Genomic DNA, 16151 nt, shown 5'->3' on the forward strand with positions numbered 1-16151 from the left:
TGAGTCGAGGTTGCTTTGTGGACCAGCGCATAATCCTAGCATTGCTCTTCTCAGAGAAAACATGGCGAGCATCAGTATTCAATCCTTGCAAGATAGTACGCGGAATGGGTGCATAATTCTTGAAACGTTCCCACATCAAGGCTTGAAGAAACATCGTATGGGCATAGCACTGAATCTTCATAAATCCATTCGAGATGTTGGAATCTATAATCAAGGAGTCTAAGTTAGAGTACAAAGAACCCAAGAACAGACTACCTACAGGGAGTTGATCACCCTGAGCCATCTTAATAGCAAGGGGAATTATGAACGGCGTCAACAAATTCCCAGCGTCTTCAAATACATCTCTGGACAACCATAAACACAAGAAAGCAGCAATAGATAACGTACTGTCAACATGCCACTCAAGAGTAGTATCTCTCGTCCACCAATGTATTAACCAGCGAGCACAACAACCTTTGCTTCCGGATACCTTATTGATCTCCTCCATTGCGGTTGTCAAGATGTTAGAGATTGTTGTTTCCTCTAAGTAGGAAAGACCTTCAGGAAGGTTACCTGTGATTGGAAGATGCAACAAAGCAATTACATCCTCTAAGGTGATGGTAAACTCTCCCCATCTACACATGAAAGTGTGAGTTGGAATACACCAACGAGCAAGTAGAGCTACCATACCTCGCGCATCATGAAAAACGAATAGGTCTCAAGAAGGTTGGATAGCTCGTATTATTTGTGCATCATGCAGCTTGGCTCGAACACGAGGGAAACCCAGCATATACATTGCCCATCCAGAAAACTTTTCTAAAGGTCGTCGAGAAAGCTTAAATTCAATGATTGACGCAGAAAAATATCCTCGTTCAAGACAGAACCGAATGGCTGTCTGAGGAGTCACCAATTTTTTCTGAGTAACCTCTCTAGGATTTATCAGAAAACGAAATGCTGGAGTTCTGATACGCTTTTCAGGCCATTGATCCACAAAGAACACGTCCTCTATGTTTGGAACATTCTTGATTCCAGGTGTTTCATCTTCTTCTTTGCCAATGGAAGTCTCATCCATGCATGTATCATCCCTGGAGGTATCATTACCTATGCATGTATCATCTCTGGAGGCATCATTAGCTTGGGAATCATACATCCTTGCAAAGTAGCTGTAAGGTTCACATAACATTCTACTTCAGTATACCATCCATACAAGATGCAAACTTTGACAAGATGATGGGATCATGCAAATGGCAAATGCTCAACTAGCATCTACAAAAATGGTAATTCTCAACTCTTACCTTTTTTTACGATTTCACTAACAGTAGTGACTGTAATACAAGAGTTAACACTTCAAACTTGCTCGTTTCTTCAAAATCTACAAAAGACGAGCAAACTCAGATTTTTATAAAATCATGAACACTTCTACTGTGTGAACATTAACCACTGAATCATCAAAACTAAACAATATTTCATCATAAATAATTGTTCACCTTTAAACACTATTCAAAATCAGATTTTGGTTTTCAAAAAATATATATTCGTGTATATATATATATATAACGTGAATTATTCACGTATAAATAAATTTTGTAATTTTAATGTGAGTAAAACTCACGTAATTTTTTTTTTCCGTGAACACATTACGATTTTACATAAAAAAAAATCGTGGATATTCCACGGTTTCATAACAAAAAAAAACTTTTCCTTCGTACGATCGTCCGGCTTCGAAACGAGGGTTTATTTCGGTTTTATGAAAATTCATACTTTTAAGATTTTGTTTCCATGAAAGCTCATAAACAAAATTTTATCACTAGACGCATGTATATATGAAAATCTCTCCTAAGTCAGGAATTATCTTAAACTAACGATCGAGCGAACATACGTTTTCAAAAAGGTTTTTTTTACAAAACTCACACTCATATATATACATGTATATAATGTTGACATCAAAAAACACATGAACAACTCATGAAAACAGCAAACAAAACAAAACAAAAATTTGTCCAGCCGGAAATTGGCCAGACGGTGACGGCGACGGTCGGCGGCGTTAAAGTTTCAGCGAAAATTCTGCTCCTCCCTGATGGCGTGAAGGTGATGAAGAGATGAAGGTGGTGGTCGTGTGTAGGTGAAATAAAAAAAAGGGGATTAATCCCTTTTATATTAAATTTTATTTCCAAAACCTAATTCCACAAGGATTTCCTTTTCGGGCCCGGACCCGCGAATCCTAAACCGACCAAGGTTCCATCACCAAATTAGCGGTGCTACACCATTTTATGCTCGTTAGATGAATCTCTATAATGCCGCTGGGATCTTCGTTCAAGCCGTGGTTTGCTCGTGCAATCGAAAATCGAGTAACGTCTTATCTTACGACACCATTCAGTGCTGACTAAGGACACATGATTGTCTCTCACTAAGCAGGGGACTTGATGTAGATGGTGGATTTTCGACAAGGGATAACATCGTAAAACCATAACTATACATGCTCCTGATCCAGCAATCAGATGAGTATTGAGGCTCATGTCTCTCATTGGAGCATGAAAGCTCATGCCACAAGAATCTCTGACTGAGAATATTGTCTCTCAAAGTATATGTAGATGTGTAGTCTCTCAGCTGAGGAAACGACATATCTCATGAATACTGAGAAATTTCAGTAATTACTTCTATATGGAATCGCAAGATTGGACGGCTCCTAGACAGCTTGCCTGCTAGTATATAGAAATAACGTCTTCAGGATGTAACAATGTTTTCCCTGACTATATAAAAGAAATATGACGCTTCAACAAGCTACTTTAAACGTTAGAATAGATTGACACGTGTCGTACGATATCCGTTACACTGAACTATCACGGTTGTGAATCGTTGCAATAACTGTTAAACCCAATCTGTTACAATAAACTAAACAACGATTAAAATCGTTGTTGTATCTGTTACAAGGAAGGACAGGTGGCAATAAGTCAACCGTTACACACAAAGTCGCCGTTATAGTATCTGTTACACCGAACTGTTACAGACCAACCGTTACGATCTTCATAATAACGGTTATCCATTACAACAAAATGACATCAGATAAATCTTGCACTGACTAGATAACTGTTGGTTTTATTCCAATGAATGAAACCATTATTTAATAAAATTTTACTGTAACGAAATGAATCGTTGATAAAATATTATAAAACTAATAATAACAACACATTTCCAATGTTTTTTTGACGTTACAATATATAGATACTAACGTTTTTTCAACGTTACACAATCTCTGATTTCTTGTAGTGATGATCATGTGAAAATTACCTTGAGCATCTTACATAATTTGTGTGAGACAATCATTTGATGTTAACTTGGGATGTTTCGTATTGATAAATAACCATTTGAAAATTACTTGAATCTAGTGGTATGTGTAAGATTACCATTGTCGTCTTCTAAGGATATTTCAAATCAATTAACGAGAGTTTTAGAACTACTACCAATGTCTGGATACATCACAGTCTGCGTACCCAGTATGCGAACTGTGAAGTACTAGTTCGGGCCCGGAACTCTTACTTGCGAACGAGTTTATCTGTGATGGGTCTGGAACTATGGTTTGCGAACAATGTTAGTTGTCATGTATCGGTGTTGGAGGGGGTGCCCATATCATAATCTAGTTGGTTATTAGTTTAATTGTTAGTAGCACTTGGCTTTTATCAATTGTAAGGGTGCCTACATAGTTTCCATTCTCCAAACCTAGCCATATAATGCTAGTGAATCTGTGTAAGAGGGATTATCCAATTTATGAATTAATGAAAATGGAATTTAGTTTAGATCTCTTCTTCCTCTTAGGCTGGTTCTCTGAATCAGATTTCTCTAAAGGCTCGATCCTTCGGGATTAAGAGAAGTTTATCCTCAAATTATCCATCTAACCCTGTTATGTACATCTAGGTACATAACAATTGATATCAGATTCGTTCGATCCATGGGGAGTATTTCGTATCTATTTAGGGAGAAATTAACTCTATAACCATTTACTTGATCTGAAGAAAATATATCAAGACATACTTAATGATGTACCTTCACCCAGTCGAAATTATCATCTTTCACAAACAGAATATCTCACCAACTTCACCAAGAAGAGGTAAGAATCAATTTATATACCACCATTAGCAGACGAATTCGTTCATGGAGTTGTGAATACGAAAATGGTAGAAGTGAAGGATCAATTTGATGATTTAAAATCAACGATGCTTACCAAAAAAGTTTTTTATTCGGCAATGGAGTTGTATTTTGGTAAACAAAACTGCAGTGGGGAAGATCCAGTAGGAGCTTCAAATATTACTTCGAAGTCATCGGATGAAGGCGATCCTACTAAATCAATTGGAATTGGCGACCTAATTTCTACTTCTGTTGCCCAAACTTTAGATTCTGAAGACTTTGGCGTTGTTACATCGGAAGAAGCGGATTCAATTCCTACTTCTGTTCAACTAGATTTTTCTTCTCAAGTCCCCAATAGGATTGAATCTCAGAAAGTTAGCTCAATTTCCGCTGGCGCTGTGACAGACAAGGATGGTTCATCTGATTGTGTGAATTTTCGACATAATGAAACCGCAAAGACAGATATTAAGGACTTCACCTGGATAAATCAGATCGAAATTGGTAAGTGTTTTAACATTATTCTGAATTCTTATCGCATCATATTCGATCGTGGAAAATAATTTAAACATATGACAGGGACTTCTCGTTTTGCTATGTGTGATTCTTTGTTTTGGTATGTTTTGGATAAATTCTTTGAGGAAGATGTTCGGGAGTGGAATTTTGAACATGGGTACCTGGTCATATTCATGGTTTAGAGATTGAATTGTTGCTATGTTAGGTAATGGTAGAGTTGCTTGTACTGCTTGGCAGAGATTTGTTAAAATTCTTCAAATGGATATTTTGTGTTTGAAGAGCAAAAATGTTTTCAGCCACCAATTGTGTAGTAAGAAATCTTTTTACTCTTGTTTCAACCTTCCTGGTGGAGTATTTGATTGTGGCAAAGGGTCATATAGTATTAAGAGGTTCTCTAATCCTGCTGGTAAATATGAATGTCATTTGTTACATTTTCTCCTTGTGCAATTGTTTTTCTCGGGTATCAGACGGAATCTCAGGGTATGAATCTGTTGGTAATTTTGTTTCTCAATGATGTTGAACTTGGTTACGATAAAGAGTTGTTTGTGGAAATGTCAGAGAGAAATAGATTTGTGATACTCTTGTTCGCACAAATGGTTGCAGTTGGGAAGTGATATAATTTGTTGGATACAATGCTGCTGTTGGAGAATGTCTGTCGTCCTCAAATTGTACCTCAGTTGGCAAAGGTACAAGTGGTTTGGAAGGTGCTCTGGAGTTTGAGTAAATATGAAGAGGACATGCCTTGGCAGACCGAATATATCTCACCTGCTGATACAATCACATATTGGGGTTGTCTATTAGGTGTTATGGTTAGAGTTTCTGATTTACAAGTGTTCAACAGCCTTAAGCTTCTTTTCTTGATTTTCAAAATAGTGCGCCGATTGGTTTATCATTTGAGAAGGAATTTTCAAAGTCCTTCGCAAGATGTCTATAATACCATTCAAGATAGACACAAGAGTATCCAGGCAATTCCGTGCCCATATCGGTTTCTCTTTTCTACCTACATATGTTTCCCAGCTTGTTATTGTCGATTGTTGTGGGTCTGTGGAGAGTCAGAATACTGGAGAAAGATTCCAGTCTATGAAGGTGTTGAAGGTTCATACAGAGTGAAAATTATCTTCAGATTTCATAGAAGGGTAGTGGAAATGCGTGCCAGAAAGCTGTGTGATGTGTCTTCGCAGTAGGGAACCGAATTATGCTTGCTTCATCTTGGTTCATTGTATATAGCAAGTGGTGATGCTTTCACTTTGATTTTTACTTGCCTACCAAAAGGACCCAACTCTACAGTTTCTGGTAATAATGAATACTGTTCCGACATGGAAGAGTTTTTTGTAGAGGGAGTGAAAATCAAAGAGCTGCTTATCATGGTTGGTGGTGTACGCTTTTATGGATTCTTGAGGTGGAAATTCAGATTGTTTCAACCTGGTTTAGGAATAGCGAAAAGTGTTAAAATGACAGTTAAATTCTCAGTTTTCACCTCTAATGCAACCTGGACTTATGAATGCATGAGGGTTAGTGGAGGTACACTTAGCCATGCGAATTCTTCCATGACGGTTCTTTATCTTTGTATTCTACTTGACACATATTCTGGTGCTGCTATCGGATTTCGTTGTTGGGGTATCTACCACCATAAGGGTTGTATCCGGTTGGAGTTTTCAGGGGAGTTGAGGAGCATTCGTTTCAGTCTCATGATGTTTCCAGATCCTACTGTGCTAATGTTGCTGATATCCTTGCTGTGGGTATTCTTGAGGAGATTCTTAGCAGCAAATGGGGTTACTGAGCTTGCTTATTTACAGGTGAGCCTGTCTGTATGGATCAGTACCGCAATTGTTGTGAAGCTACAGGAAGCTTGCTATAATATTGACGCGATAAGTAGGTGGATGTGTGGAATGCTTAGCAATTCTGGTGTTGTAGTTATTGCTGAACACAACAGACGCAGTGCCCATAGTATGGTCTTCGGGATTGTTACTAAGAGCGCATACCATGCCAGCAGTTGTACAGATAATAGAGTCACTTGTTTTTTTTTTGGTAAATGGCAGAAAAAAGTCAAGTTCAAGGACCCATAAGAGTATTCAGCGGTGACAGTTGCTTGTTGGGCCTGGGCTTGGAGTATGTGACTATTGGGCTTCTCATGTGTTTAGAAAGAGCCACCACTACTATGTCATGTACGGGTGTTGGAGGGGGTGATCACAATCCTTGCTCCTCCTGCATTGCTCATGCAGTTGTCACAAGCGGCTACCTATCTTACAAAGTTAATTTTTGCGCCTCTCATCCTTGAGGACAAGGTTGCTTTCAAGGGGAGTGGAATGTCATGTACCAGTGTTGGAGGGGGTGCCCATATCATAATCTAGTTGGTTATTAGTTTAATTGTTAGTAGCACTTGGCTTTTATCAATTGTAAAGGTGCCTACATAGTTTCCATTCTCCTACTATATAAGGCTAGTAAATCTCTGTAAGAGGGATTATCCAATTTATGAATTAATGAAAATAGAATTTAGTTTAGATCTCTTCTTCCTCTTAGGCTGGTTGTCTGAATCAGATTTCTTTAAAGGCTTGATCCTTCTGGATTAAGAGAGGTTTATCCTCAAATTATCCATCTAAACCTGTTATGTACATCTATGTACATAACATTAGCAAACGGCAAAAACTAGTCACGGTCCGTAATGGTAGTTTGCTAACTCAGTGGTTAGGTTCTAAAATTGGTAAGTATGACAACTTGTTCCCATGCTTTGTATGCTAACTATTGTCTATACTCATGAACTAAGGTTCGTTTGCGAACTCGGTTTGCAAACCTTGGCATTATGTTCATGAATTGGTTCTTGTATAAGTACTTTGTACACTTACAAACCAAGTCGAATATGTCTCAAATGCTTCATGAATATTTATATGAGATAGTGAACATTTGAAGAACTCTCTTAAAACACATTTAGATACATTTGTTTATCTATCATGATTGGTTGATTATCAGATTGAGTCTAGAAGTGTAAGATGAATATATCTAATCTAAAAGTTTTCATATGGATAACTTCGGTTAAATGTTACTCAACCAACTTGTTATACACGTTTAGGTACGGTTCATCCATATATGAATATAAGTATATATCATTTATGTGTATCAACCTAAACCATTTAACGGTGGATATTGATTGCTTATTTTCTAAACAAGCTTAGCTTGAATCTTAAATCAGAGTTCGTATAACGGTGAATATTAATTGCTTTGTTACTAAGATATCTTAGCTTTGATTGTAAGCAACCCTGATTTGAAAGACTATATAAAGAGAAGTTCTAGCGTATGGGAAACCTAATCCCGACACTTTCGTGTGTCCTAGTTGCAAACGAGAGTCGACTCTCTCTTAATCTAGGTTTCTAGTTCTTCTGAAAACCATTACTAGGTTTAACGACTTAAAGACTTAGATTAGGATTTGTGAAGTCAGATCCAACTATTTTCTTTGTAGTTGTGTATCATGATCTTACTTTTTCTATCATATTGAGTTTAATCTTCTCTAAGATTTTCTCGAAATTTATCTCCGATAGGTAAGATATAAAAAGTAATCACAACAGTTTCTTCGTCTCAGACTCTTGTGATTCTGCAATAACTTCTTCTGTCAATCAGTTAGGTTATTGTGAGGGGACTAATATTCTAAGCTGCTCTTCGGGAATATAAGACCGGATTATTAGTTGTGTTTCCTGTTCACCTTGATCTTTATTTTAAGACGGAAACAACAAATATAATATACTTATATGTGGGAGACAAATTTGCTTATAAGTCTTCGACTTTGGGTCGTAGCAACTTCTAGGATGTAAAGGACATCAACTAGGGAATCAAGTGTACAGGGTCTTGCGAGATTCAAGAGGCGTAAGGAACACGACTGTACTTTTACCAGTGTGAGAATTGGTTAGGGATCAACTATATCCGGTCCAAAGTTAACTTGTAGTAGGACAGAGTCTGTAACGACTTAATACAGTGTGGTGTTCAAGTATGGACTAGGTCCCAGGGGTTTTCTGCATTTGTGGTTTCCTCTTTAATAAAATTTTTGGTGTCCGTGTTATTTCTTTTCCGCATTATTTATATAATTGAAATATCACAGGTTGTGCGTTGTTCAATCACAATTGATAAATCCGACCTTGTTTGTTGGATAAAACTTACACTCGGGCATTAGTCTTTGGTACCATGCGAGTTATTCTCATAACAATCAGGTTCACAGATTTCTATCTGTTTGATTTACTGATTGTGTTGAGAAAGAGATAAAGCTCTTTGATATATTTCTTGATTGAGTTTCATTAAGTTGATTCTCTCAAAATTATATTGGAGTTTAGCTCATACAGATTGTCGAACGAAAAAGTTGGGTGTGGTTGTTGTACCCCCGCGTTTTCAGTTTGAAAATTACTTATTCATAGGCGACAGAAAAGTAACCGTTGACGCTAGACATTCTATCGAGCAATATCCAAAAAACTGCCAACGATAAATTCTTTATCGCTGGCGCTATCATCAACACCGCTCTTAGAAACAATCACTCATCTGTGTTTCCATAGTAGCGTGCTTGGTTTGCCATGCCAATTGGTATGGAAAATGATTTTTATTGAATTGGTGCATATGGATAGGTATAATGTTAAAAGTTCAGGACACTACATAGCACCAGGGTCGGCCCCGAGGCAAGATTGACGAAGCCTTTCTTTGGGGCAGTACGGGAAGCGGGGCAGCAAATTTCATGACGAATAGAATTAGTTAATGATAAGAGCGGATTATCATTCATATAAAACAATCATGGTTTTTTCCTTCAATTTAATCTTTTTATTTTCTAGGGAAGAAGCTTAAAATCCCTAAATTGTATTTTTAGGATAAAAACTTCGATTCATTACTTTTTGAGTGTTTTATCATCTTAATCTTAAGTCGTCATATGAAGCTTTTGATGAAATTGGTCCTTTAACATTCCTTTGTTGATCTGCAATACAATGAAAAAGGTCGTTGCTTTTGTTTATACGGTTATTGTTTTTAGGAATCCAGTTCAACCTTTGAATTACGTCGCTTAGTCTGCAGTTGTCTTTGATTTTATTTTATTTTTATTTTTTTTGCGATTTTTTATTACTGGGTTGATTACTAAGAAATATGGCTTTTCTCTTTCCATTAACACTTATTTTTAACATGACTTACTCCTTTCATAATATTTGATCTTTCACTATGAACTCAATAGTGCATTTTTGTCACTACCACTTGATCTTGACATCACGAATTATGTTTTGTTTGTTACAATATGCCTAGTTTCAGTTTGAAATTTAGGATTTCTAATTGAACTCAAGAACTTGGATACATTGGAAAATGGGATTATTGTAACATTGCATAAATGTGAATACGGTTGGTGAACTAAGCCATGCTTTAAGAACTGTAAAATGGGGCAACAATTTTACTACCGCTTCGGAGCATCAAAATCTCAGGGTCGGCCCTGCATAGCACACCCTCAAATGCACCTTTCAAATTTTTGGCACGAGTACAAACCGGAAACAACGTGGTTCAGTGAATCAAGCTTCACCCACAATTATTTCATCCTTATAAGTTTGTACCAACACAAAAAACATCGCTACAGTTCTACAACGAAAGTTTTTAACCCTTCTTCAAACATTTCCATACATTATCAACAACAATCATCCAACCAAGAACACATAAAACATGACACAATTAACCAATTTTATTACATAAAATGGAATATATACGAATCTTGCCCATTTAGGGACTTATGCAGACTTGTTTCCCTTAATAAAGCTTTTACTTGTCAAAACTCTCTCAATTTCAGTTTCACAATCAACTTTGCAAGCCTAATGGTTTTCTAATTCCTTTAATTATTTATACAGTAGTTACAATGGCCAAAACTGTGCACAACACTTGCATACGCATGGGACAACCATCTGTCCAATAAGGCAGTTCCATAACTGTGCATACTGGCCAGTTTCTTTCCCAACTCGAGCCAGCCTTAAAAAACCTGTACCAAAGCAGTTATAAATACTCCCACATGGTTATAAACTCCTTTCATAACCGTTCACCCATGTTTCGCATCATCGACATGATCACAAAGCCGATAACCAACTATAACCGTCACTGAGCAAAAATGTCCTATCTTTGCGCTTATTGAACTTTGTCCTTGAGTCAATACACAATCAAAATAACGCTATACTCATCCTGGCCTTTTCCAATGTACAACTATCATAACGTTGTACTTGCACAGCTATCATAGTGCTGCACACAACTTGGCCTAATCTAATATACATCTATCATAGCGCTACAATCACCATGGCCATTTACTTAGCTCATATGTGTCATATTCTTCGCTAAGCCAATTGCTCGACAATAACAATGCCTACTCTTGCATCACTAGATTGTTTCCACTGTCCAAACTTTGGCCAGTCTTGGATTAATACATAGGTTAACTCTTGGCCTATTCCATGTTCTTGCATCATACTTGAGTTGGGCCAACTCAATTTCATGGATATGCATCAATGCTAACATCACGTGTTGCATTTGTCATGTTGGCCTTGTTTTACCTTTCCTTAATGAAGCTTCATTGTGTCTCCAATAAGATTCATTACTTTGGTCACTGACTTTAAAGTGTAGCGCCATCATCACGCTTCACTGGCCCTGTAGGGTACCGCTATCTTAGCACTTTATAGTCTATGCAGTCTACTGCCATCATGGATATTCACTGACTAGGCCAGCTATGTTGCTTCATTAGCCATACATGTTATACTACATACCACAGGTTCAAACTACCCAAATGCAACAACCAACCTTGACAATGGCACTATGCTCCACAGCACAGTTCCTCCAACTCGCACTTAACCAATTTCTTCTCTTCTTAGCCAAAACTCTATTCAGCCCATACTAAACAAGGGTTCTGCTCACAAATCTTTCAAGCCGTCAGATCAATACACACACTCCGCTTGATACATAAAACAATAAGCCAAACAAGGGACAAATGCACCAACAGAACTTTGCTTTAAACTTGGTCGAAGCCTTATTATTACTGCACACTTAGGGTTACACAACTCTTCTTGTTCCGGACACCCAACCCATTACAAAATCATGCTTATATAGCGTTACAAAAGCTATATACAAGTAACTGACTAGCAGTTACATATTTACTTTACATAGGGCAGTTGGCCAACTGTGCCAACTGCTCCCCTAAATCCAAGCAAGCAATTCCTATCCTTTAATAAAGCATAAATCAAACAACTTCCGTGTAACCAACTTGTAACCGTCAAGGCCATGTGCCTAGCACATGTCATCTAGCCTTGTTGCGCCATGATAGCTTGGTCAACCAAATCTCGGCCATCATTGCTGGGCATCATTCTCTCAATGATACAAGTCTTACTTGCATGCCTGCACACCACATGCATACACTTTGTGACTACTAGTTTTCCTAATCTACGTAATATGAGCATCTCAGAGGATCATATACTAAGTAGTATGGATACTTAAGTTGAACTGATATTTTTGAGTAAGTAAAAGTTATGTTCGAAATAATATCTACTCAAAACATCATATACTAAGTAAGTAAAGATACTTTGAAAGAGCAGATGCTAAGAAAACAAAGGTATCTCTGTAAAACAGAGATAAGTAAGCAAATAAGCTAAATAAAGAGATATCTCAGATGAACAGATAACTCAGAAAGCAGAGATAACTTAGAATACAGAGATAACTCAGTAAGTAAATCTCTAAGAGAGAAGATAACGTAAGTGCATCTAAGTTATCAACACACAAGAGATTACGTGGTTCGGTTAATTCGAATCTACGTCCACGGGTAAAGACGATATATTTATCATTGATCTTGTTACATTTGGGTGGAAGAACTCCATTAAAGAAAGTATGAAGCTCTAGAAAATAAGAGAGAAAGTAGAGAGAGAAAGTGAATCTTTTCCCTAATTCCTAACCAACCCAACTCTCCTTCTTTGTTGGTGAAGCTTGGTATTTATAGCCTCTTCTTCTCCAAATATATCTTTGTTGTCTTTGGGTCCATCGTGTCCTGATATATCTTCCATACCAATGGTACCTTCGTTCACCGCAAGCTTTATCCAGTCAGACTCTGCCTCCTCAGCTGACCCACGTTCCTTTGAAAACTACCCAACCTTAGTACATATTGTACCTTCGTTGGCATCCCACTATCTCAAATCATACAACGGCACCTTAGCTTCCTCCATGTGCCATCGTGAACTGTGAAACCTCAGTACAAGTTGTGCCTTCGTTGGCCACGTACCTTTTCCAGTCAGAGGATACCACGTACTCTGATCCCACATGGTTGACAACTGTGCCTTGGTACTAAAAGCTGCGCAGACTTCTCAGCTACCTCTGACAGACAGACACACCCATGTACCTATACTACAACCTATTGCTTAATAACTAAGCAATCTTGGTAGTGATTTGGTGTACTCCGTTGTAGCTTACTTTGATACTCCAACCTTTAACATTGTGTCACACGTTGATAGAGATAACTTCATAACTTAGCATCTGTTTGAGGGTGAAAAAGTTTCTGCTGATTTCGATAATTTAGTGTGTAGGTAAGAAACGAGTCTAAACCCTAAAAAAAGTACCGCACGGGAGTACTTTAGATTCGAGAGATCAATTTGTACAAATCCGGCCTAAAGCAAGAAATGGTCTTTCCAGACTTGCTTCGGTCACAAAAGTGAAGGAGAGGGGTTGGTCTTAGGGAGGGAAGCGAAGAGAGTGTTGAAGCCAGAATAGTTGATTCTGAAAGGTGTGGTTGTTTTACGACTTGTATCAGAAGGTAAAGCTGGATAGCCAAGATGGGAAGCTACCAGGTGATTTCTGAGTGTTGTAGTGTTCTCCTGACCAAACTTGTCGTTTGGTGGAAATAGGTGAAACCTATTTATACAAGTCGTAATAAAATGTACCCTGGCCTCGTAAGAAGTGGAAGCGATTGAGTGGTGGAAGAAAAATGGTAACGGGTAACGCCTGGAATTGATGTTTCCATAATGAGGATACGTTTCACCATTATTTCATGCCATTACTAACCGCCTCACTCTTATGACACTTTCTTGTAACGGGCGTTTTGCACGCCGCACGCTGTAAACCGCCAGACCAATACCGTAATGAGCATCCCCCAGTTTGTGACATGTTTTGATGTCTCGAGTGTTTTCATGGAAAACGTGTAGCATGTTGCTTATGTGTGGCAAGTTAAGATTGAGAGGCCTGCTAGTTCAGCGGCGAACTTGTACGACTGAGATCTGTATCCCAATAGAAATGGTAGCCGTTGATCTTGGCTACATTTCATTTGGCGGCCAATGGCATGGTGTCATGGCCGGCATGGCTCGCATACTTTAGGGGCGTCCAAATTGGGGTTTCGGCATTGCGGCCAAAAGTTGTCACAAATTTTGGTGGCGAACTTGTACGGCTGAGATCTGCATCTCAGGAGGAAGGGTATCCGTTGATCGTGGCTACCTTTCGTTTGGCGGCCAGCGACATGGTGGCATGGTCGACATGGCTCGCATACTTTAGGAGCGGCCAAATTAGGGTTTTGGCAAAAATCGTGGAATTTGGCATTGCGGCCAAAAGTTGCCACAAGTTTGGTGGAGAACTTGTATGGCTGAGATCTGCATCTTAGGAGGAAGGGTAGCCGTTGGTCGTGGCTACCTTTCGTTTGTCGACCAGCGGCATGGTGGCATGGACGGCATGGCTCGCATACTTTAGGTGCGGCCAAATTAGGGTTTTGGCATTGCGGCAAAAAGTTGCCACAAGTTTGGCGGCGAACTTGTACGGTTGAGATCTACATCTCAGGAGGAAGGGTAGCCGTTGATCGTGTCTACCTTTCGTTTGGCGTCCGGCGGCATGGTGGCATGGCCGGCATGGCTCGCATACTTTAGGCGCGTCCAAATTAGGGTTTTGGCATAAACCGTGGAATTTGGCATTGCGACCAAAAGTTGCAACACGTTTGGTGGCGAACTTGTACGGCTGAGATCTGCATCTTAGGAGGAAGGGTAGGTGTTGATCATGGCTACCTTTTGTTTGGAGGCCAGCGGCATGGTGGCATGGCCGGCATAGCTTTGGCGTGAGATGGAGACGCAAGTATCGTGCGGAGTTGTTGGCTCGGCTTGGAGCCGCTGGCAGTGTGCGGCTTGGACGGAGCCGCTGGCATGGTGCTGCTTGGAGCCGCTGGCGTGGTGCGGCTTGGACGGAGCCGATGGCATGCCTTTGGCACAGTGGTGTGGTTGGCATGCCTTTGGCACAATGGCGTGGCTGGCATGGCTGGCATGCTTTTGGCACGGTGGCGTGGCTGGGATGGCTGGCATGCCTTTGGCACGGTGGCGTGGCTGGCATGGTTGGCATGCCTTTGGCAACGTGGTGTGGATGACATGATTGGCATGCCTCTGGCACGGTGGCGTGGATGGCATGCCTTTGGCACAGTGGCATGGCTGGCATGGTTGGCATGCCTTTGGCACAGTGGCGTGGCTGGCATGATTGGCATGCCTTTGGCACGGTAGCGTGGATGGCATGGTTGGCATGCCTTTGGCACATTGGCGTGGCTGGCATGATTGGCATGCCTTTGGCACGGTAGCGTTGATGGAATGGTTGGCATGCCTTTGGCACAGTGGCGTGGATAGCATGGTTGGAATGCCTTTGGCACAGTGGCGTGGCTGGCATGGCTGGTGCATACCTTTGGCACGATGGCGTGGCTGGCATGGCTTTAACACAGTGGCGTGGCTGGCATGGCTGGTGCATACCTTTGGCACGGTGGCGTGGTTGTCATGCCTTTGGATCAATGGCGTGGCTGGCATGGCTAGTGCACACCTTTGGCACGGTGGCGTGGCTGGCATGCCTTTGGCACAGTGGCGTGGCTGGCATGTCCGGTGCATACCTTTGGCACGGGCGGCTGGCATGAGCGAAGATGATGCCAGCCAATACTAAGGGTTCTGTCGCAGAACGTAGTATGTATATATATAAAAAAAAAGGTACCCAGTAAGTCTTGTATTGGAAAGGTGCCGAAATTTATAGCGTATTTGGGATGGTTGTCGCATCCGCGAGTCTGGGTAAATTTCACGTAGACATATTGAACGGCTCAATAAATGTGCTAGCAGAGATATTGGTGTTTACAGATCCGTTTTCTTACAGAGTGACGTCACGTCAGACCAAGGTTTTACGATTTTAACCCTAAGCTAAAAACCACCATCAACATTAAGTCCCCTGCTTATCTCGGAACAGGGTCCTTGTTGCGAGGTAAACATGAGATGGTGACAGACAAGGGAAAAATCGAAACGACAAGTCATGTAAAGATGGTCAGGAAGATCCGACTAACCTTTTTCGGGAGGTAAAGAGAACCCGTGACTCCGGTGTTGGCGGATTTGCGTAAATTCGTCTCGTGGTGCTGCTAGCTAGGCCGCGGAGTGGTAGAGATGGTTGATGGCTGGGACGCAGACAGTTGGCGTCAGCTTGGCTTGGTCGTGCGCCATCTTGGCTAGGCTAGGGAACGCGGAGTTGTTGGCTTGGCTTGGAGCCGCTGGCGTTGCTTGGCGTGAAATGGGGCCGCTGGCATGGTG

General features: G+C 40.3%; 1 protein-coding gene across 2 annotated transcripts; it reads left to right on the top strand.

The window, feature by feature from the left end:
- The first annotated feature begins 3752 nt into the window (after nt 1-3752).
- LOC113346429 lies at nt 3753-7115 on the top strand. 2 transcript variants are annotated; one of them, XM_026589960.1, is made up of 2 exons: nt 3753-4602; nt 4678-7115. In XM_026589960.1, exon 2 carries the CDS (start codon nt 5931-5933, stop codon nt 6678-6680), a length of 750 nt encoding a protein of 249 aa, XP_026445745.1. In that variant the 5' UTR covers nt 3753-4602; nt 4678-5930; the 3' UTR covers nt 6681-7115. Both variants share the same exon structure in this region, with proteins under 2 accessions (XP_026445745.1, XP_026445746.1).
- Nucleotides 7116-16151: the final 9036 nt, after the last annotated feature.

Source organism: Papaver somniferum, unplaced genomic scaffold (assembly GCF_003573695.1).
Source record: "Papaver somniferum cultivar HN1 unplaced genomic scaffold, ASM357369v1 unplaced-scaffold_99, whole genome shotgun sequence".
NCBI lineage: Eukaryota > Viridiplantae > Streptophyta > Magnoliopsida > Ranunculales > Papaveraceae > Papaver > Papaver somniferum.